This window comes from Enhydra lutris, unplaced genomic scaffold (assembly GCF_002288905.1).
Source record: "Enhydra lutris kenyoni isolate GAN:26980312 unplaced genomic scaffold, ASM228890v2 scaffoldscaffold130, whole genome shotgun sequence".
NCBI classification, from domain to species: domain Eukaryota; kingdom Metazoa; phylum Chordata; class Mammalia; order Carnivora; family Mustelidae; genus Enhydra; species Enhydra lutris.
Window position 1 is genome coordinate 235,476 of NW_019154214.1, and position 25,062 is coordinate 260,537.

The following is a 25,062-nucleotide window of genomic DNA, read 5'->3' on the forward strand; positions in this document are numbered from 1 at the left end:
TCTGCTCAGCAGGGAGCCTGCTTCCCTCTCTCTCTCTCTTTCTGCCTGCCTCTGTCTACTGTGATCTCTCTCTGTCAAATAAATAAATAAAATCTTAAAAAAAAAAAAAAATTCTATGGGCTTACAGTCTTACAAGTGCACCAAAAGGAGTCATATGCTTGGCTCTGAATGTTGTCTCAACAGATTTCCAAAGAGCAAATTCTTACATAATCTATTTTCTTTCCATAAAGGAATCAAACTTGAAACAAGGAACAAGACATCTTAAAAATTCCCAACAATGTACTTCTAAAGAACTCCGGGGTTAAAAATAAATCACAAAAGAAATTAGAAAATACACAGAAAAAAATTAGAAGGAAGATGAAAACATGGCATACCAATATTTGTGTAATTTAAAAAGTGTTTAAGGGAAAATGTGATCCTTAAACGCTATGTGAGAAAAAAAATGTTCCAAATTCAATTATCTAACCTTAGGTACTTCTACTTTAGGAAGCTAGAAAAGGAATAAATTAAAACCAAACTAAATAGTAGAAAAGAAATAATAAAGAACAGAGATCAATAAAATAGAAAGGAAAAAAGAAATATGAGAAATAAATAAGATTAAAAGACAGTTCATTGAAAGAATAAATAAAATTAATAAAACTAGACATTAAGAAAAATAGAGAAGACACAAATTATTATTAGGAATAAAATATTCCACTAAGAACCTACAAAAATTCAAAGGATATGGGTGTTCTAACCAGAAAAGACCCTGAATTGCCAAGAAAATGTTGAAAAAGAAAAAGCTGGTGGCATCATGTTGCCTGATTTCAAACTATATTACAAAGCTCTGATTCATTAAGGATGGTACTGGCATAAAACAGATGCAAAGATCAATGGAACAGAATACAGAGCCCAGATATCAGTTCTCAACTCTATGGTCAACTAAACTTCGACAAAGAAAGAACAAATATGCAGTGGGGGAAAAAAAAAGACTCTTCAATAAATGGTGTTGGGAAAATTGGACAGCTATGTATAGATGAATGAAACTTGACCATTTGCTTACACCATACACAAAGATAAACTCAAAATGGATGAAAGACCTCAATGTGAAGCAGGAATCTATCAAAATCCTAGAGTAAAATATAGGTAGTAACTTAGTTGACATCAGCCACAGCCAACTTCTTTCAAGATACATCTCCAAAGGCAAAAGAAACAAAAGGGAAAATGAACTACTGGGACTTCTTCAAGAAAAAAATCTTCTGCACAGCAAGGGAAACAGTCAATGAAACAGGCAACCCACAGAATGGGAAAAGATATACACAAATGATACCACAGACAAAGGACAGAAATCCAAAGTCTGTAAAGAAACTCAAACACCCAAAAAACAGATAATCATGTCCAAAAAATGAGCGGATGACATGAACAGACACTTCTCTAAAGACATACATATGGCTTACAGACACATGAAAAAATGTTCATCATCATTAGCCATCAGGGAAATTCAAATCAAAACCACAGTGAGATACCACCTTACACCAGTTAGAATGGCCAAAATTAACAAGACAGGAAACAACGTGTGTTGGAAAGGATGTGGAGAAAGGGGAACCCTCTTACACTGTTGCTGAGAATGTAAGTTGGTACAGCCATTTTGGAAAACAGTGTGGAGATTCCTCAAGAAATTAAAAATAGAGCTATTCCATGACCCTGCAATTGCACTACTGGGTATTTAACCCAAAGATACAGAGTCAGTGGAAAAAAAGGCCACTTGTACCGCAATGTTCATAACAGCAATGGCCACGGTCGCCAAACTGTGGAAAGAACCAAGATGCCCTTCAACGGACGAATGGATAAGGAAGATGTGGTCCATATACACTATGGAATATTACGCATCCATCAGAAAAGATGAATACCTAACTTTTGTATCAACATGGACGGGACTGGAGGAGATTATACTGAGTGAAATAAGTCAAGCAGAGGTCAATTATGATATGGTTTCACTTACTGTGGAGCATAACAAATAACATGGAGGACACTAGGAGAAGGAAAGGAAAAGTGAATTGGGGGAAATCGGAGGGGGAGTCGAAGTATGAGAGACTGAAACAAACTGAGGGTTTTGGATGGGAGAGGAGTGGGGGTATGGGCAAGCCTGGTGGTGGATATTAAGGAGGGCATGTATTGCATGGAGCACTCACTGGGTGTAGTGCATAAACAATGAATCTTAGAACACTGAAAAAACAATAAAATAAAAAAATAAAATAAAACCCACAATTAAATGTGAAGACCAAAAGAAAAAAATTATATGGGTGTTCTATGAACATTATAAATTTGACAGCTTAGATTAAAGAGTAGCAAATTTTCCTGAGAGAGCAAATTTCTATTTCTCTAAGTAAAGCTTACTGCCTATGCTTCTACATATACTAGAGTATAACCACACACATTGATTAGAAATTTTCTATGGCTACTTTTGCACTGTAACAACAGAATAGCTGTAACCAGGATCCTCAAAGTTTAAAACTTTTGCTAGTAGATCCTCTACAGAAAAGTTTGCAGGCTTTTGGATTAGATTAAATAAATAAATTCCCTGATAAAAACAAATGAGAAAATGGATTGAAGGAGAAATAGAACATCTGAATATTCCTGTATCTATTAAAGATACTGAGTTTGTAGTTTAAATCATTTCTACAAAGACCTTGAGGTACAGACAATTTTTGTGGTGAATTTCATCAAATATCTCAGGAACATTTAATACCAATTTACAAAAGCTCTTCCAGAAAAGAAAGAGGAACATTCTCTAATGATTCATTCTATTATAGCAGTATAATTCTGACAACAAAATTACAGACAAAGACATTACAGGAAAAGGTAACTACAGAGATTAAAAAAAAAAACTAATCTATAAAAGTGAACAATAACCTGACCATTATGATTTAGGATTGGGGGGGGGGGGGGAGTAGTATTTACCCGTATGTGAAAAAGAGGTACAGATAACTTGGAAACAAGAAACCATTATTCCTGAACCCTCTCCATTCTCTTAAGGTATGGTTAAAGAAATACCTTAAAAATCAAGTTACAGAGGAAAATTCCATCATTCTCAGAAGCATGCATGGGTTCTTCACCTTGAAAAACAACTGCAATATCAAAGCAAACAGAATAAAAGGACAGTAGCATAAGAAATATGTCACCTTCAATTTTCTTGTTCAAATAGGGCTTGATTTCATGACTGTGAGATCAAGATGTGAGCTGAAATGGAAGAGTCAGACACTAACTGAGCCACCCAGGTATGCTGCCCCGTGTTTTTAATGTATTCTAATTTGCAACACAAAATAAAGCTATGAACATGTCTTAAGTATTCAATTCTGTGTTACCAGATGAAACCACTTACCTGCAAAAAGCTGTTACATCACACATAAACCCCTTTATATATACTTTTTTGTAAAATAAAACTTATAGCCACTTCATACATTCTTCCTAAGTATACTGGCTCCAAGGGCAGTTGTGACTGTCCACAACTATGGCAAGTTGTTACAAGTCTAGAAGGAATTGACTCTAGAAGTGACTAAGTATTTATCTATTTTAATATAATATAAAATATCATATTATATATATAATATATAAAATATAATATAAAATATTATAAAAATATTTTATCTATTCAGCAATAATAAACCCAAGGCACAAGGCAGAAGCAAGTTGTTTCATGCCACTTCCTTGAAATGTGATTTTCTCCCTTTCGCGCACAAGTGGGAGGTCTTGGAAACAGGGACTTCCGGAGCCTTGGACTCCACGGAGTCACGGTGCCTGGGCATCAGATAGGTGCTCGGTAAGTAGCTGCTAAGGCAGCAGCGACGGGATGCTGCTGGACTCCGGGGCACGACACTGACTCCCTAAGAGTATGTGCTTAGACACCCCGGGAGGCAGTCTATCCCGAGTCAAGCTCGGTGTGTGCAGGTGACCTAGAGGGGTCTGGGGCAGGGGGGATTTCCGGCGTCACGCAGGAGCGCCCCGGGAGGCGTGGACTCACAGAAGGCGTGGGAGCGGCTGTCGTCCTCGCACAGCCTGTGCAGCTGCTGGTACTCCTCCTGCGCCAGCTCGAACCGCTGCTGCTTAATCTGGTAGATCTCCTTCTTGGCATTCAGCGCCTCCTGGGCCACGATCAAGTACTCCTTCAGCATCCGTTCCTGCTCGCACCGCCACTGTTCGCGGGGGTCCGCGATCTGCGTGAGCTCTGCAACCGAACGGGCAGGCGTTTTCACGAAAGGCTTCCGAGTAAAACCCTCGCGCTGGCCGCCGGTCACGCAGCCCCGCGACGAGAAGACGCGGACGTCGTTCACCGTCAGCACGCGTGCCGCGGGACCATCTGTGCCACGAAGCCTCCTCGAGCGCAGGACAAATGCCTTTTGTTCGCACAGGCACAGAATATTCATGGATTATCAAGAACTGGTGATACCTGCCCGTTGATATAATAATGACTGAGAACACACCCTTCTCCCTATATCCTCTTAGCCCATCCTTCACAATGGCCTTTCAAAAATAACTAGTATATGTATCACACCAAAAATACATGTTCGGTGTACTACTTTATTTCTTAATTGTTTTTATGTGCCTAAATGAAGCCAAACATGGGGCTTCAACTCACAACCATGAGAACAAGACCTAAACTGAGATCAACAGTCAGATGCTTAAGCAACTGAGCCACCCAGGTGGCTTAATGTGCTATTTTGTAAAGCACAACGTTCAGGCTTCTTAAAAAGATATTAGAGTCCCCAAACTAATATGCTAATTTAATTTCTATGTCCTGTACCTTTGGCTACCAATACGCCCCAAAATGACTGAAATTTCCAAAGCCCCCTAATATGCTAGGCTGCCTCATCTTTGCATTTCTTTATGCTTCTGCTGTCTAAAAGGAACTCCAATACCTTCAAAGATTCAGTGAAAGGCACTTCTTTTTTAAAGTTTTCTTTCTCCCTCTGCCTGGAACTTCCTGACATTTAGTCAGGCCCAAGGCCTGCTACAGCAGAATACCATTCTTCACACATTGTCCAAGTAACTGGAGAGTTATTAGGAACCTCAAAGGTAGAACTTTTTGTGGTTCCTTATACCATATGTAAATATATATATATATATATACCATTATCCATTGCGAGGGTTCCAATTGTTATTTTTTAATTTTTACTTATTATGAAGTATAGTGCACAAAAAAAATTCTATTACTTTCAGGTATACAATATAGCTATTCACTACTCAGTGCTCACCATACTAACTGTACTACAATCTGCATCATACAATTTTATTACAATAATATTGACTATATTCCTTGTGCTGTACATTTTATATCCATGACTTACATATAACTGAAAGTTTATATCCCCCTCATATAAGAACTTATATATCTCTCATCTCCCTATCCATCTCCCATGTGACAGTCTGTTCTCTGAATTTAAAAGTGTTTTATTTGTCCACTTGCAAAAGTAATAATAATAATTGTGCATTTGCTATTTCTTATAATGCACATATAAACAAAATCATATCATATTTGTCTTAGACTGGTTTATTTCACATAGCATAACACATTGTACCAGCATTCCTCTCACTGCAAATGACAAGGTTTACTCCTTCTTTATGTTCAGATAATATCCTATTGTGTTTACTTGTATGTATAGATAGATATACATACCACACTGTCTATCTTTTTATCACTCAACAGGCACTAAGCTTGCTTCCAGGTTTTTGTTTTTATAAAGAGTGCTGCAGTGAACATTGAGGTGCATGTTTTTTGTTTTTGTTTTCTACTGTTTTTGTTTCCTTGAGACAAATACCGACAAATGTAAAGATGGAATGTAAGGTTTTAACTTTCTGAGAAACTACCATACTGTTTTACAGAGTGGCTGCTGCAGTTTGCATTCACACCAACAGTGCAAGAGGTCTCCCCTTTCTCCACACTTTACAAATACCTGCTATTTCATCAGTTGTTACTATTATTGTATTATTGTCAATTTCTCCTTTCGTGTATGTTAGTATTTGCTTTATCAGTGTTCCCGTGTTGGCTGCATAGATATTTACAATTTACAATTGTAAAGTACATTTTACTTCTTGGACTTTTATCATTATGTAGTGTCTTTGTCTCTTATTAGAGTGTTTGTTTAAAAGTCAGGGTTGTCTGAAATAAATACTGCTGTCACAACTTTTTGGCTTTTGTTTTTTCACTTCCATTACACAGAATATTTTCTTTCCCAGTCCTTCACTTAATGTCTGCATGGGTCTTTAGAACTAAAATGAGTCTCTTACATGAAGCATATAGATGGTCTTGTTTCTTATTTATTCACCTATCCAGTGTCTTTTGCTGAGAGCATTTAGTCCATTTACATTTAAACTAGTTATTAATAGAAAGGCATTAAAGCCATTTTGTTAATTGTTTTCTGGATAGAGTATTCTTGACTATAGGTTGTTCTTTTTCAGCCCTTTGAATATATTGTGTTACACCCATCTGGCTTGCAAAGCTTCTGCTGAAAAATACCCACTGACAGCCTTATGAGGATCCTCTAGTTGGTAACTCTTTCCTTTTGCTGCTTTTAAAATTCTCTCTTAATCTTTAATCTTTGCCTTTGTAATTATTATGTGTCCTGGCTTATTGTTAAGAGCTCTCTGTGCCTCTTGGATCTGGATGTCTATTTTATAACCCAGATTAATAAAGTTTCTTCAAATTAATTTTAAGCCCCTTTTCTCTCTTCTTCTTCTTCTGGGATCCTTATAATGAGAATTTATGATGATTGACGCTGTCACAGATTTCCTTTAACATATTCTCACTTTTTTTTCCTATTCTCTGCTCAGCCTGATTGCTTTCCACTACCGTGTTTTCCAGCTCACTGACCCATTCTTCATTCTCTAGTCTGCTGTTGATTCCCTCTGGTGTATTTCAAATTTCACTTATTCAGTTGTTCATCTCTGATTCCTTTTATACATTTTCTTCATTTGAATTCAAATTTTCACTGATGTCTCCACTGTTTTTCTCAAGTTCAGTGAGTCTTTGTGACTATTACTTTCAATATTTTATCAGGCATATCACTTATCTCTGTTGCACTTTGTTCTGTTCTATCATCCAGAACATACTCCTCTGTCTCTCCATTTTGTCTGACCCTCTGTGTTTGTTTCCATGTGTTAGGAAGATCAGCTACATCTTCTAGTCTTGAAAATAACTGCCAACAAAGTAATGTTATGTTGAAGAACTTCTGTGGTGCCCTATAGTACAATGTCACCTGATCAGCAGTGGTGTCACTCACTGTTTAGTCTTGTTCAGTGGCTGAGAGCCAGTGCTCTAAACAGTTTGTCAAAGAAAACAGCATGGTCAAGGACCCATGTTATTATTTCAGCTATCGTCTTTACATAGTTCTCTTCCACTGGAAAGATCAAAAAGATTGATGTATTAGAGTTAAAATTAAATGTGTAAGAAAACGTGAAGTTAAGGTAATCACTTGGACATTTGTTATTTCAAGAAAGTTTTAAAAGTCCATTTTTGAGGGATGCAGGGATGGTTTAACATTCACAAATCAATGTGATCAAACAAATCAATAAGAGAAGAGAGAAGAACCATATGGTCCTCTCAATTGATGCACAAAAAGCATTTGACAAAATAGAGAATCCATTCTTGATTAAAAGACTTCAAAGTAAAGGGATAGAGGGAACATTCCTCAACTTCATCAAATCAATCTATGAAAAACCCACAGCAAATATCATCCTCAATGGGAAAAAGCTCACAGCCTTCCCTTTGAGATCAGAAATCCAACAAGTCTGCCCACTCTCACCATTCTTGTTCAACATAGTATTAGAAGTCCTAGCAAAAGCAATCAGACAACAAAGAGAGATAAAAGGTATCTGAATTGGCAATGAAGAAGTCAAATTCTCTCTCTTCGCAGATGACATGATATTTTATAAGGAAAACCCAAAAGACTCCACCCCCAAACTAATAAAACACATAGAGCAATTTAGTAATGTGGCAGGACACAAAATAAATGCAAAGAAATCAGTTGCTTTCTTATACACTAACAATGTAACTGTAAAAAGAGATTAGGAAATTGATTCCTTTTATAACAGCACTGAAACATAAGATACCTGGGAATAAATCTAACCGAAGAGGTAAAGGATCTGTACTCTAGGAACTACAGAACACTCATGAAAGAAATCTAAGAAGACACCAAAAAATGGAAGACCACTCCATGCTCATGGATCAGAAGAATAAACATTGTTAAAATGTCTATACTGCCTAGAGCATTCTATATTTTCAATGCCATTCTAATCAAAATTCCACTGGCGTTTTTTCAAAGAGCTGAAACAAACAATCCTAAAATTTGTATAGAATCAGAAAAGACCCCGAATTGCTAAGGAAATAGTTAAAGAAGAATAACAAAACTGAGGCCATCACGTTACCTGATTTCAAGCTTTACTACAAAGCTGTGATCACCAAGATATCAAGGTACTGGCACAAAAAACAGACACATAGACCAGTGGAACAGAGTAGAGAGCTCAGATATGGACCTCAACTCTATGGTCAAATCATCTTCGACAAAGCAGGAAATAATATCCAGTGGGAAAAAGACAGTCTCTTCAATAAGTGGTGCTGGGAAAACTGGACAGCTATATGTGGAAGAATGAAACTCGACCATTCTCTTACACCATACACAAAGATAAACTCGAAATGGATAAAAGACCTCAATGTGAGATAGGAATCCTAGAGGAGAACCTAGGCAGTAACGTCTCCAACATCACCAACAGCAACTTCTTTCAAGATATGTCTCCAAAGGCAAAGGAAACAAAAGCAAAAATGAACTTTTGGGACTTCATCAAGATCAAAAGCTTCTGCACAGCAAAGGAAACAGTCAACAGAACAAGGCAGCCCACGGATTGGGAGAAGATATTTGCAAATGACAGTACAGACAAAGGGCTGATATCCAAGGTCCATAAAGAACTCCTCAAACTCAACATACACAAAACAATAATCATGTCAAAAAATGGGCAGAAGATGTGAACAGACACTTCTCCAAAGAAGACATGCAAATGGCTAACAGACACATGAAAAAATGTTCATCACTAACCATCAGGGAGATTTAAATCAAAACTACATTGAGATTCCACCTTACACCAGTTAAAATGGCCAAAATTAACAAGACAGTAAACAACATGACTTGGAGAGGATGTGGAGAAAGGGGAACCCTCTTACACTGTTGGTGGGAATGCAAGTTGGTGCAGCCACTTTGGAGAACAGTGTGGAGATTCCTTAAGAAATTAAAAATAGAGCTTCTTTATCACCCTGCAATTGCACGACTGGTTATTTACCCAAAGAAGGGCCATCTGTACCCCAATGTTTATAGCAGCAATGGCCACGGTCGCCAAACTGTGGAAAGAACCAAGATGCCCTTCAAGGGACGAATGGATAAGGAAGATGTGGTCCATATACACGATGGAGTATGATGCCTCCATCAGAAAGGATGAATACCCAACGTTTGTGTCAACATGGATGGGACTGAAAGAGATTACGCTGAGTGAAATAAGTCAAGCAGAGAGATTCAATTATATATGGTTTCACTTACTTATGGAACATAAAGAATAAACGGAGGACACTGGGAGATGGAGAGAAGTGAGTTTGAGGAAATTGGAGGGGGAGACAAACCATGACAGACTGTGGGCTCTGAGAAACAAACTGAGGGTTTTGGAGGGGAGAAGAGTGTGGGGGTTGGGTGGTGGGTATTATGGAAGGCATATATTGCACGGAGCCTTGGGTATGGAGCATAAACAATGAATCCTGGAACACTGAAAAGAAATTTATTTTAACAAGTCCGTTTTTGCATAAATAGCCTTCTCACTGCAAAAAAGTCTCACTTATCTACAAATTTCCTGGGAAATATATTCCTTATATTAGACATTAAAGCCCTAATACTGAAAATTAATATATTTGCTCTTTAGCAAAACAAAAAGGAAAGAATATCTAAACAACTGGTTTACTTTTGGAAGAATTCAGTTAATGAATTACAGCTAATGTAATAAAGATTTACATTAATAGACCTAGTTTAATAATACCTTACATAAAAACTGTTTATAAAAAACTTTCTGTTGTCTTTGAAATTCAGTTTGAACACTCACTGACATATAATTATTGAATGTGACACTTTCCTTACTTTTTATGTGGTCCATGTAATAAATTCCAATTTGTTTATCATATACAGTTTCCCATCCTAAAGGAAGTTCATCCCCAACACAATCAGCAAAGGTCAGTGGCTTTGTTATCCTGAAAAATAAAACAATGAAAAAAAGGAATTGAAATTAGAGAAAGTTGTAGATACATTTGCTGAATCAATTCTAAAATTAAATCTTAATAAACAATTATTTTATCTAATATAGTTGATTGCTCTAATCCAATTATTTGGTTGGAAACTAATTCACAACCTTTCCCATTAACAATAACTGTATGAGTAGTCATAATAAAAAGATTAAAATCTCAAAACCTAACTTTAAACAGCAGTGAAAATATACACCCAGTTATTAAAAAAGAAAAAAAAAACCTGATAAAACAAGAATTTTTTCAAAGAATCATATCTAATGTTGGGATGAAAGGGATGTAATTCACATACAACAATAGAATACCTATCTTCTCCCTTGATTTCCTCAGAAAATTTTCCACCAAGAAACTTTTAGTTTCCATACTTTAAACATCAACAGTAGCATAAATCTATATCAAATATGATGGCATTTTTTTAGAGATGCATTTATTTATTTTAGAGAATGAAAGAGCATGTGCACATGAGTTCAGGGGAGAAGGAAAGAAAGGGAAAGAAGCAGACTCCCCACTGAGCACAGAGGCTAATGTTGGGCTCAATCTTAGACCCAAAGATCATGGCCATGGCCTGAGCTGAAATCAAGAGTTGGCTGCTTAACCAGATGAGCCATCCAGGCACCCCAAAATGTGATCTTGGTAATTATTAAATGAATTCAGTGTTAACCATTAGCCAATTACAAAAAGCAAAGCACAATATATTAGGACACTATTCAGCAGCATATTAAAAACCCAGAAATAGAAAATCAAAGCTAGTAAATTCTGCAAAGCTGAAGTCTGTATGATTAATATGCAAAAATTAGTGGGTTTTTTACACCAGAATAAATAATAGAAAATTAAGTTAAAAAAAATTCCATTTATAAAGCATACCACCAAAGAGTTAAATACTTAAGAATAAATTTGGTGAAGGGAGTTTAAGATTTATATACTGAAACATATATGACATCAGTGAGAGAAAATGAAGGGGTAGAGAAAGGGAAAGATAAACTGCTTTCAAGGATTAAAAATTTTAACATTGTGGGACACCTGGGTGGCTCAGTCATTAAGCACCTGCCTTCCACTCAGGTCATGATCCCAGGGTCCTGTGATCAAGCCTCACATGGGACTCCCTGCTCACTGGGGAGCCTGCTTCTCCCTCTCCCATTCCCCCTGCTTGTGTTCCCTCTCTCGCTGTGTCTCTGTCAAATAAATAAATAAAATCTTTTTTAAAAATTTTAACATTGTAAAAATGGCAATATTCTTGAAATTGACCCCCATGCAACAAAAAATATATAATATAAAATCTTTCACAGAAAGAAATGTATAGCCAAATTTTGAAATCATATGAAGAGAGTGATATCAGAAACATGGCACACTAAGTTATAAGGCCTTAAGACATCTGTCCACAGAAACACTGAAAATAAACTAGAAAATAACTAAGCTAACTTTATAGGAAATCTGGAAGCCAGCCAATGAGCTACAGCAACCAAACAAATGTCAAATCAAGAAAACACTGGGTTCAAAATAATATGAAATTTTATGTCACTTTTTTTTTAAAGATTTTTTTTTTTTTAATTTGACAGATCACAAGTAGGCAGAGAGGCAGGCAGAGAGAGACAGGAGGAGGCAGGCTCCCCGCTGAGCAGAGAGCCCGATTCGGGACTTGATCCCAGGACCCTGAGATAATGACCTGAGCCGAAGGCAGAGGCTTTAACCACTGAGCCACCCAGGCGCCCCTTTATGTCACTTTTTATAAGCCATTACTCATCCCATCCACAGTGCTAACCTCTATGATTTCTATGAGGGACACACTCTACCCTCACAAGACTTGGAGCCCTTCTGAAGAATGACAGTCTAACTCTCAAGGAAAATGGAAGGCACAAAGACATAGTACACTTGTAGCATGAATAGAAAATTGTGGACTCCTAAGCAAAAGACTGAAAGCATTTGAACAACTAGAAGCTTCAGAAGCAATTGCATTCACAATCATGAACATTAAGACATTTAAATCAAACATACATATGAGATAGATTAGGCAAAAAAAGGCACAGGAAAGCCAATTTCTAGAAAACACATAAGACCTTAAGCCTTTACCCTGGACTGATATCAAGTTTGAACACATTGAAAACATACTACGGAAAAAACTGCACAGAATAGAACTTTGGCTCTTTATCACATGCCCAATTTCCAACAAAAGATAAACAAGCATACAAAGAAACAAACAAAAAGAACCTTAAAACATACAAAAGTGAATCTCCAGAAAGCATTACTAAAGGAATTCAGTTGACAGACTTACTGAATAAAGACTTTTCAACAATGAACTTAAATTGGCTTAAAAGCTAACAAGAACAAAAACTAAATGAAAAAAATATGTAAATAAAGTCTCAATATCAACAAAGAGAGGGGCACCTGGATGGTTCAGTCTGCCTTAGGCTCAGGTCATGATCCCAGGGTCCTAGGATAGAGCCCCCCATCAGGCTCCTTGCTCAGCGGGGAGTCTGCTTCCCCCCCCCCACTCCCTCTGCTTGTGTTCCTTCTCTTGCTGTGTCTCTCTCTGTCAAATAAATAAATAAAATCTTAAAATGAAAAGAGCGAGATAAAATCATGGAAATAGTACCTAAAAAATTATGAAGCTCAAATATTTAACAGTAACAACAATAATAATGATGATGATAACTTAAATATATGAGATAAAATCACTGAAATAGTACAAAGTTCTGAAGCTCAAATATATCATAATAACTTAATAATCACTAAGAGGTTCAAAAGCGCACACAAAGATGCAGAAAATAGAATCAGAAAATGAAGACAGGCCAGGCCATTTGATAATACTGAATCTGACAGGCAAGGAAAAAAGTAAACAGAAAATAAAGGGCATATATAGCACCAATAAGCAGGCCTTATGAAAGTCCTACAAGAAGAAAGACAAAAGGGAAAGAGATAAGTTAAAGAAATAATGGCCAAAAACCTCACAAATATGAGGAAAGACATGGAGCTATAAACATGAGAAACTCAATAAACCAAAAGCACAAATAACCCAAATATACCCCTACCAAGATACACTATATGAAGTCAAACACAATGAGAGAATGTTCAGAGCAGCAACCGAAAAGGAATTTATAACCAAGGAAATGTCAGTATCATTATAAGCTAATTTATGAGCAGGGACATCGCTGGCCAGGATATAGTGGGATAATATATTTAAAATTCCTAAAGAATAACTATTTATGGAAAATTTGACCCAAAAGATAAATAAAACTAAAAGATAAATAAAAGATAAACAAAACTATTTTAAGAATAAAATTAAGACATTCCCAGATAAAGGAGAAGCAGGGTCCCTGCTAAGCAAGGAGCCTGATATAAGACTTGATTCCAGGATGCTGGGATCATGACTTGAGCTGAAGGCAGACTCCTAACTGAGTGAGCCACCCAGGAATCCCAGATCTAGCAACTTCACAACTGGGTATTCACTCTAAGAAATGAAAAAACATTTTTCTAAAAGACATACACACCCCTGTTTATTCCGGTATTATTACAAAAGCCAAGATATGAAAGCAATGTAAGTGCCCATCAACTGAGGAATGGATAAAGATGTGATGTACGCATATATATAGACACACGTATACATACACACAATGGAATATTACTCAGACATAAAAAAAGAATGAGATCTTGATCTTCTTACCATTTGCAACAACATGGATGGAATTAGTGAATACAATGCTAAGTGAAGTAAGCCACACATAGAAAGACAAACGTAAGAATACACTTAATTGTGGAATCACAAAAAAAGAATGGATAATGAAAGCAGACTCAAACATACAAAGAATAAACTGTGGTGCCAAAAGGGAAGTAGATAGGGGATGGCCAAAATAGGTGATGGTGGATTAAGGGAATATTGACATCCATATAAAATAAATAAGTCACAGGAATGAAAAGTATAGCACAGGGAACATAAAAAATTGTAATAACTTTGTATGGTGGAAGTGATGTAGGAGTTGTTGAATCACTATGTTCTACTCCTGAAAGTAATAAAACATTGTATGTCAACTAGTGAAGGTTTTCTCCTGTACAAAGTCAGTCCTTTAGGCCAAAAGAGGTAACCTTTTTTTAGTGAGAAAAACACAGCAAAAAAACAAAGGACTCAGAGAAACATAATAGTTACACATTAAGCCACAAAATAAGATTCAACAAATTTAAGAACACAGAAATCATACCTACTACCTTTTCTTAGATCACAGTGGAATAACAGAAATCAATAGCAAAAGGAAAGCTTAAAAAAAAAACTGTGAAATATTTTCAATTTAACAGTCTTCAACAACATTTGTGTCAAAGAAAATGTCACAAGGAAACAGAAAATATTTGAAGACAAATGAAAATAAACAAGATACCAAAACTCATGGGACGTAGCAAAAGAGTCCCAAGAGGAAAGAAAATTAAGAGTTGCAAATGCCTACATTAGAAAAAGAGGAAGGATCTCAAATCAAAAACTTAATTGAATATCTCAATGAACTAGAAAAAGAAAAAGTTAAACCCAAGATTGGCAGAAGAAAACAAAGATTGAGCAGAAATAATAAAACAAAGATTAGGGGAGGGCCCAAGACAGCAACATAGAAAGACCCTGAACTCTCTCCACCTCCACTGAATTTCTACCAACATATAGAGCAATTCCCCCTGAAGAAGACTGAGAGATGAAGAACAGCTTCTTGAGAGAGAGAAAGGATAGAGACACCAAAGGAAAAACAGGAGGCAAGGCAAGGACAGGGTAACGGCATGAACCCCACACCTACACCACAAAATGGCAGTGCAGAAGGATAATACTGACTGAAGAATAGGAAAAGATTCATCCCCACTGGGGCATGGGGGAAAAAAGTCATTACTTAAAAGGGCAACTAGAATATAAAGGATCCAGTCCCAGAACTCTGCCCAAGGTTGGGGAGCTGCTAGAATTCTCCTTGGAGTCAGAGGGGTAAGAGAGCCAAACTGTTTATGCTCTTCCTCCATCTCTTTAGCATATGTGGGAGCAGGATCTGGGCACCCTAGCCAGCCTATCACCTCATAGAGTGAAGGGCCTCTAACTCACACCACCCCTAGCTGTCCAACCAAGGTGGTCCGCATCACAGTTCACATTGGCACATCACTAGACAGTACCCATTACAGCCAAGGTAAAACAGGTCCAAAACAAGTTTTGGGAATACTCCAAGCTTCAGCTCCAGATGACTTGCCAGGGCATCCACTACTTGGAGAACCCCAAGATCTCTGAAGCCACTTCAGTGGCACCAAGGATGACGCAACTTGACCCTCTTCATCTCTAGGAATCCTAACAGATCATCCCTTAGGCAGAGAGCACTGGGAGCCCCACCTTGTGCCAGTGTCAACTGTAGCTTTTCTACCAGAGCATCCTTTATGTAAAGAGCCACAGGAACCCTGCCCCTGCCCATTTCAGTTCTGCCATCCTACCTGCTGGCCTTAACATAGAATCCCAAGGTACCCAGAGCCCGGCTAGAGCTCTAGCCAGCAAGTCAGCTAAAGCCAACAAGAACACACAGTCTATACTAAGGACATTACTATAAAAGGACATTCATCAAGTTCAGAAGAAGTAGCCATTAAAACTAATTCATAGTCACAAACAGCAATGCAATCAAAATCCGAGACAGAGGTATATGCTCCAAGCAAAGAAAGAGAAAATTTCAGAAAAATAATGAAATGAAACAGACACAAGCAATCCATCTGATAAACAGTTCAAAGTAATAGTCATAAAAATGCTCACTGGACTGGAGAGAAGTGGACTCAGAACTTCAAATATGAGATAGAAAATATAAAGTAGAACCAATCAGAGTTGAAGAATACAGTAAGTGAAAAGAAATGTGAACTAGAGAAAATCAACAGCAGAGTAGAGGATGCAGAACAGATCAGTGAGGTGGAAAACACAGTAGTTAGCACCCAAGCTGAAGGGTAAAAGAAAAAAAAATTCAGAAAGTGAGGATAAAGTAAGGACCTATGGGACATATGCATTAGGAGATCTCAGAAGGAAAGGAAAGAAGGAGAAAAAAAATTTATTTTCTAAAGCTAAAAACTTCCCTAATCTGAAGGAGGAAACAAAAAGTCCTGATCTAGGAGGCACAAAACCTTCTAACAAGGTGACAAAAAAGGAGGTGCACACCAAGACATAATAATTAAAAGGGCAAAATTAAAGATAAGAGAGAATGTTTAAAGAAGCAAGAAGCAACAAGGCACATTCAAGGGAAATCCTATGAGGCTATCAGTTGATTTTTCAGCAGAAACTCTGAAGGCCAGAAGAGAGTGGCATGATATATTCGAAGTGCTGAACGGGGAAAATCTTCAGCCGAGAATTATTTGGAATAGGAGAGATAAAGAATTTCCCAGACGAACAAAAGATAAAGCAGTTTATCACAACTAAATCATCATTAAAGAGTTAAAAGTATCTTTAAAAAAAAAAAGGATTTTATTTATTTGAGAGAGAAAGAGAAAGAGATTACAAGCTGGGGGAGGGGCAGAGGAAGAGGGAGCAGCAGACTGGCTGCTGAGCGGGAACTGCATAAGAACCTCTTACATAGAAAAGAAAAGGCCATAATTAGAAATAGAAAATTATGAAGGAAAAACCTTTTTAAATAAGTTTTTTATTTTAATTCAAATGTTAACATAAACAAGTGCTGTATTGTTACAGGTGTACAAAGAGCAACTCGGCACTTCCCTACAACACCATGTGCTCCTCACAAGTGCCCTCCTTCATCCCCATGACTCTTTAACTCACCCAAATACCCACTTCCCCTCTGGTAACCATCAGTGTGTTCTCTATAGTTAAGAGTATATTTCTTGGTTTGCTTCTCCTTTTTTTCCCATGATCATTTTCTTTGGTTCTGAAATTCCCCATAGGAGTGAAATCATATGGTATGTGTCTTTTTCTCTGATTGGTTTATTTCACTTAGCATAATACTCTTTATTTAGTTTCAACCACACTGCTGCAGATGACAAGATTTCACTCTTTTTGATGGCTGAGTAGTATTCCATTATGTGTATATATACCACATCTTTATCCATTCAATGGAGATTTGGGTACTTTCCGTAGTTTGGCATGTTGTGGAGGTGCTACTGTAAACACTGGGGTACATGTGCCCCTTAGAATCATTATTTTTGTATCTGCTGGATATATATCCACCAATTGATGGATCACAGGGTATTTTATTGCAAATTTTTAAGAAACTCCATACTGTCTGAAAGGAAAAAGACTTTAAGAATAAAATCAAACTTCCAGTAAAAATAGTAGAGTGATCACTGATAAAGCTAGTATAGTTAAAAGATGAAAAGTAAATTCAATTATATCTAAGAAATAAGAGAAATTTTAAATAAAAACACATTACAAATGATAATATACAAAAATGACATTAACCTAAAACACAGAGGGAGATAAAAATGAAGTTCTTTTCTTTTTCTTTCTTTTTTTTTTTTTTTTTAAGTAAACTCTAACCCCAATATGGGGCTCAAACTCAATACTCTGAGATCAAGAGTTGCATCCTCTACAAACTGAGCCACCCAGGCACCTGAAAAATGAAGTTCTTTTAGAATGTGACCATGAATTTAATTTAAACTCTTACATACTTAGGATAATATTATTTTTGAACCTAATGATAACCACAAACCCAAAATCTGTAACTGACACAAGAAAAATATAAAAAGAACAGAAGCCGAGAATACCATTACAGAAAGCCATCAATCAAAGGTGGAAGAACAAGAGAAGAATAAAGAAAGAGAGAACTACAAAAATAACCAGAAAACAATTAACAAAATGGCAATAAGTAGATACCAATCAAAAACTACTTAAACTATAAATTGACCGAATGCTATAATCAAACATATGGTGTTTCTACTCAGAGTGACTGAGTGGATAAAAAAAAAAAACAAGACACATATGTATGCTATCTATAAGAGGCTCACTTCAGACCTGAACATAACCTACAGCCTGACAGTGAAAGGATGGAAAAACATATACCATGCAAATGGAAAAGGGGAAAAAAAAGAGCTGGGGTGGCATTGCTTTTATCACACAATATAATGATGAGGAGATTAGTTCAACATGAGTATATAACAATTGTAACTATCTATCCACCAAATAAAGGATCACCTAAATACACAGAGCAAATATTAGCAGACACAAAGGGATAAATTGACAGAAATATAATAAGAATATGGAACTTAAGCACCTCACTTTTATTAATGGATAGATCATCCAGAGAGAAAATCTACGCAGGAATAATGACTTTGAATAACACTTTTGACCAGATGGACCTATAAGCTACATATGAACCATTCTACCCCTAAAGAGTAGAACACATGTTCTTTCCAAGTGGACATGGAACATTCTCCAGGACAGATCAGATGTAGAGCCACAAAACAAGTCTCAATATGTTGAAGATTGAATTCATATGAAGAATCTCTCCTGACCAAAATAATATGAGTTAAAAAACAAATACCACCAAAAAAAAAAAATTTAGACAAAAAAAAAGTCTGTAAAGTACAGGAACACATGCAGGCTAAAAATATCCTATCAAACAGTAAAACGGTCAACCAAAAATCAAAGAGTTAATAAAAAAAATACATGAAATACATGGAGACAAATGAAAATGAGATCCAATGGTCCAAAATCCTTGGGATGCAAAGCCTCTGCCTTCAGCTCCGGTCATGATCCTGGAGTTCTGGGATGGAGCCCCATATCAGGCTATCTGGTCTGCAGAGAGCCTGCTTCCTCCTCTCTCTCTTTCTGCCTGCCTCTCTGCCTACTTGTGATCTCTGACTGTCAAATAAATAAATAAATAAAATCTTAAAAAAAAAAAAATCCTCAGGATACATTTAAAGTAGTTCTAAGATCCTGGGTGGCTTAGTCAGTACACGCCTACCTCAGAAATCAAGAAAAATCGCAATATAAACTTAGACCTACAGGAGCTAAAAAGAGAAGAAAAGAAAGGCCGAAGTTAGTAGAAGGAAGGAAATAATAAAGATCAGAACAGAAATAAAAGAAACAGGATTTAAAAAGAAAAGAAAAGAAAAGAAAAAAGACCAGGAAAAGCAAGGGCTGGTTTCCTGAAAAAGTAAACAAAACTGATATATATTTAGCCAAAATCACTACAAAGAAAACAGAGAGGGCTCAAATAAAATCAGAAATCAAAGAGAAGAAATAGACACCACAGACATAGACAGGATTATCAGACAACGATAAACATTTGTAGGCAGTGAGTTGGACAACTTGAAAAATGAGTAAATTCCTAGAAATATACAATCTTCCAATATTGAATTAGAAATATATAGAAAATTTGAACAGTAGTTCAAATTACTAGTAAGGAAATTCAACTGGTAATCAAAAAAACTCCCAACCAACAAGAGACCAAGAGCAGGTGCTGTGACAGATGAGTTCTAACAAACATGAAGAGATAATTAATCTATACTTCTCAAACTCCTCCCAAAAGATGGAGGAGGAAGGATGACTTCCAAATTCATTCTCTAAAGCCTGCATTTCCTTGATACTAAAATCAGACAAACTTACTACAAAACAAAAAGCTATTCAAGTCAATACATCTAATAAACACAGATGCCAAAATCCTCAAAGAAATATAGCAAACCGAATTCAACAATACATTAAAAAAAAAAATCCTCCTCCATAATCTCGTGAGATTTAATCCTGGGATGCAAAGATGGCTTAGTATTCACAAATCAATTAATATAACACACCACATCAATAAGAGAAAGGATAAAAACCATATGACCCTTTCAACAAATGCAGAAAAAGTGTTTCAGGAAGTACAGCGTCCATTCATAATTAAAAACTCTCAGTAAGTAAGTTTGGAGGGAACATACCTCAAGCTAATAAAGACTATTCAAGAAAAACCCACAGCAACCTCAATGATGAAAGACTGAGAGCTTTTCCTCTAAGATAAAGAACAAGACAAGGATTTTCACTCTCATCAATGTTAACTCAACACAGTACTGAAGTCGTAGTTATAGCCATCAGAAATAAGAAAAATAAAAAGCATCTAAAACAGTATTGAAGAAGTAAAACATTCGCTATTTGCAGATGACATGATACTATATGCAGAAAACCCTAAAGACTCCACCAAAAATCTGTTAGAGCTAATAAGTGCTTTCAGTAAAATCAAAGGATACAAAATGACTACACAGAAATGTTTTGCATTTCTATACACTAATCATGAAGTAGCACAACAGAAATTAAGAAAAAAATCCCATTTCCTATTGAACTAAAAAGAATAAATACCTACAAATAAATTTAACCAGGGAGGTAAAACAACTGTATTCTCAAAACTATAAGACATTCATATAAAAAATTCAAATTCAAGATGACACAAACAAATGAAAAGTTTACTGTACCAGTGGACTGGAAAAATTAATACTGTCAAAATGCCCATAATCTGCAAAGCCATCTACAGATCTAATGCAATCCCTATCAAATTATGAATAAGAATCTTTCACACAACTAGACCAAATAATCCTAAGATTTGGGTATTAAATCTTAGGTACAAATCCTAAGATTTGTAACCACAGAAGAGATTATTATCAAGTCAATCTTGTGAAAACAGAACAAAGCTAGAGGCATCATAATCCAGCTTTCCAGATTTCTGTAGATACTATAAAGCTACAGCAATCAAACATTATGGTATGGTACTGGCACATTGGAACAGGATAGAGAGCTAAAAACTAAAGGCACGTCTTTATCAATTAATCTATGATAGAATAGATCATCACAGTGTTCATGGCAGCAATGCCCATGATTAGCAAACAGTAGAAAGAGCCATGATGGCCTTCAACAGATGAATGGATAAAGAAGATGTGGCCCATATATACAATGGAATATTACTCAGCCATAAGAACGGATGAATACCTAACTTCTGCATCAACATGGATAGGACTGGAGGAGATTATGCTGAGTGAAATAAGTCAAGCAGAGAGTCAACTATCATATGGTTTTACCTACTTGTGGAACATAAGGAATAGCATGGAAGACATTAGAAGGAAGGGAAAAATGAAGGGGAAGGGAAATCAGAGGGGTAGATAAACTATGAGAGACTATGGACTCTGGGAAACAAACTGAGGGTTTGGAGGGGAGAGGGAGGGGACAGGTGGCCTGGTGATGGGTATTAAGGAGGGCACGTATTGCATGGAGCACTGGGTGTTATATGTAAACAATGGATCATGGAACACTACATCAAAAACTAATGATGTACTTACTGTGTGGTGACTAACACAACATAATTAAAAAATAAAACAAACAAACAAAAAAAACAGAATAAGAAACCCAAACAAAATTTTAGAAAATATACCAAAAAGGCAAAAAAAAAACAAAATTTCAAAAGACAGGGTGAGTAAGCCTTAGAACCAGACATGGCAGGGATGTGAAAACTATCAGACACCAGTAACTTAAAACAACTATGGTTTATATGCCAAGGACTCTAATGGATAGAGCAGAAAGTTATGGAAGAACAGATGGCAGTGTATACACAGAGATGAAAATCTTAACAAAGAATGAAAAAGGAACACTACAGTTTAAAAACATTATAATAAGAAGAATGTTCTTGATGGGCTTATTAGATAGGGCAGGGCTAAGGAGAGAATTTTTAAGGGTGAGGATATCTTAGTAAAATCTTCCAAACTAAAAAGGAAAGAAAACGAAAGTTGAAATAGGACCAGAATACTGAAGGACAGTGGGGCAAGTACAAAAGGAATAATATAGACAGCTAGGTCTCATCAATGGACCTAGAAGGGGTCCGTCAGCGAGCTCTCGCCCTGTTAGGGTAAAAGAGTTCAACAAACTCAGTCACAGTGTAGGTTTGTAAAAGAGGCCTATAACTGGGCCAGTAAGTCAAAGAAGAAAACCAAAAGGGAAATTAAAAAAAAAAAACAAATATTTGGAGAAAAACAAAAATGAAAAGATACCAAAACTTATGAATTATAGCAAAAGCACTGCTCAGAGTGAAGTTTATAGTAATAAATGGATATTAAGAAACAAGAAAGAGTTCAAATAAACAACCTAACTTTATATCTGAAGAAAGAACTAGGGAAAGAACAAACTAAGCCCATAACTAGCAGAAAGAAGGAAATAATAAATTTTAGAACAGAGGTAAATGAGATACAGAATAGAAAGACAACAGGAAAAAAAGTAAATGAAATTAAGTATTGGTTTTTGGAAAAGATAAAAGAAAATACCCCACATTTTTGCCTAGGCTTACCAAGGAAAAAAAAAGAAAAAGGACTCAAAGAAAACTATAAATGAAAGGGAAGTCATTAAACTGATCCCACAGAAATACAAAGGATCATAATCGACTATTACTAGGAACATTAATATGCCAACAAATTACAACCTAGAAGAGATTAATTAATTCCTAGAATCACTCAACTTACCAACACTGAATCATAAAGAAACAAAGTCAGAAGAGATGAAAACAACTAAGGAAATCAAAGCAGTAATCAAACCCCTCCCAATATAGAAAAGCCCAGACCCAGATGATTCACTGCTATATTGTACCAAACATTTAAGAAAAATTAATACCAATCTTTCTCAAACTCTCTCAAAAAACTGAGGAAGAAGGAACAACTAAGTTCATTTTTACAAAGCCAGGATTACCCTGATTCCAAAACCAGGTAAGTACAACTAAGAAGTCTATAGGCCAACATCCCTGATAAATACAGGTGCAAAAATGTCCAACAAAATAATAGCAAATAAAATTCAACAGCATATTAAAAATTACATATTATGGGGCGCCTGGGTGGCTCAGTGGGTTAAGCCGCTGCCTTCGGCTCAGGTCATGATCTCAGGGTCCTGGGATCGAGTCCCGCATCGGGCACTCTGCTCAGTGGGGAGCCTGCTTCCCTCCCTCCCTCTCTCTCTCTCTCTCTCTCTCTCTCTCTGCCTGCCTCTCTGTCTACTTGTGATCTCTCTCTGTCAAATAAATAAATAAAAATCTTAAAAAAAAAAAATTAAAAATTACATATTATGATCCTCAGGATGCAATGATGGCCTAACAGACAAATCAGTAATAGCATGAAGACTAAAAACCATAGGATCCTCTCAATATATACACCAAAAGCATTTGAAAGTTGAAAGTTTTAACATCCCATCGTTACAAAAACTCTCCGGGCACCTGGGTGGCTCATTTGCTTAAGAATCTGCTTTCAGCTCAGTTCATGATTAGGACCCTGGGGGCGACCCCTGCATCAGGCTCCCTGCTCAGGGGGAGCCTACCTCTCCCTGCCTACCACCTGCTCACAATAAATAAGACTTTAAAAAAAAAAAAAAACTTCTCAATTTGGATACAGAAAGCCTAGAAGGGCTCATATGGGAAAATACCTTCAAAGGCCTTAAATGAGAAAACACAGCCAACATAATACTCAATAGTGAAGACTTGAGAGCTTTTCATCTAGCATCAGAACAAGACAAAGGTATCAGGTTCACAAATTAGAAGAATCAGTGTTAGAATGACCATGCCACATAAACTCACCAACCGGTTCAATGTAATGCCTAACAAAATCCCAACTGCATTTTGTCAGAGAAAAAGAATCTTAAATAAAAATCATAAATAGAGATCTTCTAACGTATAGAACCACAAATGAGTTTTAGTAGCCAAAGCATTTTTCATAAGTAAGAACAAAGCCGGAAGCATCACACTTCCTGATTTCAAACTATAATTCAAATCTAGAGTTTTCAAAACAGTTTGTGATTCTGACATAAAAACAGACACAAACACTAATGAAACATAAAAAAGAGGGGAGCCTGGGTGGCTTAGTGCTGAAGCACCTGCCTCCAGCCCAGGTAATAATTCTGGAATCCTGGGATTGAGTCCCACCCACATCAGGCTCCCTGCTCGGCGGAGATTCTGCTTCTCCCTCTGACATTTACCCCTCTCGTGCTCTCTCTCTTTCAGATAAAAAAATAAAATCTAAAAAAAAAAAAAAAGAAAGAAAGAAAGAAAGAAAGGAACATAAAAGAATCTAGAAACAAACACATGCCAACTGATACTCAACAAGAGGACTTGATGGGGAAAAATGACAGTCTCAACAAAAAGTTTTTAGGAAAAAGGACATTAGATGCAAAAGAATGAAATCAGACTATTGTATTACACAACTCACAAAATTAACTGGAAATGTATTGTAACTTAAGTGTTAATCCAAATACTACACAATCCCATGAAGAAAATATAGGGGGAAGGCTTCTTGACATAGATGATGGCAACAATTTTTTGGATATGATAGGAATAGCTATGCAACAGAAGAAGACATTTGCGAACCACATATCAAATAAGGAGTTGATATCCAAATAAAAGAGGAACTCATATAAAATACCAAAAAAAAACCAAAAAACTTTTCAATTTAAAAATGGGAAATTGCACTGAATAGACTTTTCTCCACAGAGACATCCAAATGACAAATAGACACATGAAAAGATGCTCAACATTATTAATCATCAGAGAAGTGCAAATCAAAACCACTAAGACATACCACCTCATATGGGCAGGAATAGTAATAAACACAGAAAAGACAGATGAGGAAGTGCTGGGGAGAGTATGGAGAAAAGACCATCCTAGTACACTGTTGGTGGAAATGTAATTTGGTACATTTGGAAATTGGAAATTATGGAAAACAGCACCAAGTTTCCTCAAAAAGTTAACAACAGTGGGGTGCCTGGGTGGCTCAGTGGGTTAAGCCGCTGCCTTCAGCTCAGGTCATGATCCCAGGGTACTGGGATCGAGGCCCGCATCGGG

At 36.5% G+C, this 25,062-nt stretch overlaps 1 protein-coding gene across 1 annotated transcript in view; it reads right to left on the reverse strand.

Moving 5' to 3' along the window:
- The window catches only part of LOC111139961 (protein WWC3-like), a 157,686-nt gene that overhangs the window by 84,790 nt on the left and 47,834 nt on the right, over positions 1-25,062 (reverse strand). The window contains exons 2-3 of the mRNA XM_022492354.1: positions 10,146-10,255; positions 4,001-4,204 (exon numbers count right to left, since the gene is read on the reverse strand). Coding sequence (XP_022348062.1) covers positions 4,001-4,204; positions 10,146-10,255 — 314 coding nt within the window. The remainder of the gene's footprint in view (positions 1-4,000; positions 4,205-10,145; positions 10,256-25,062) is intronic.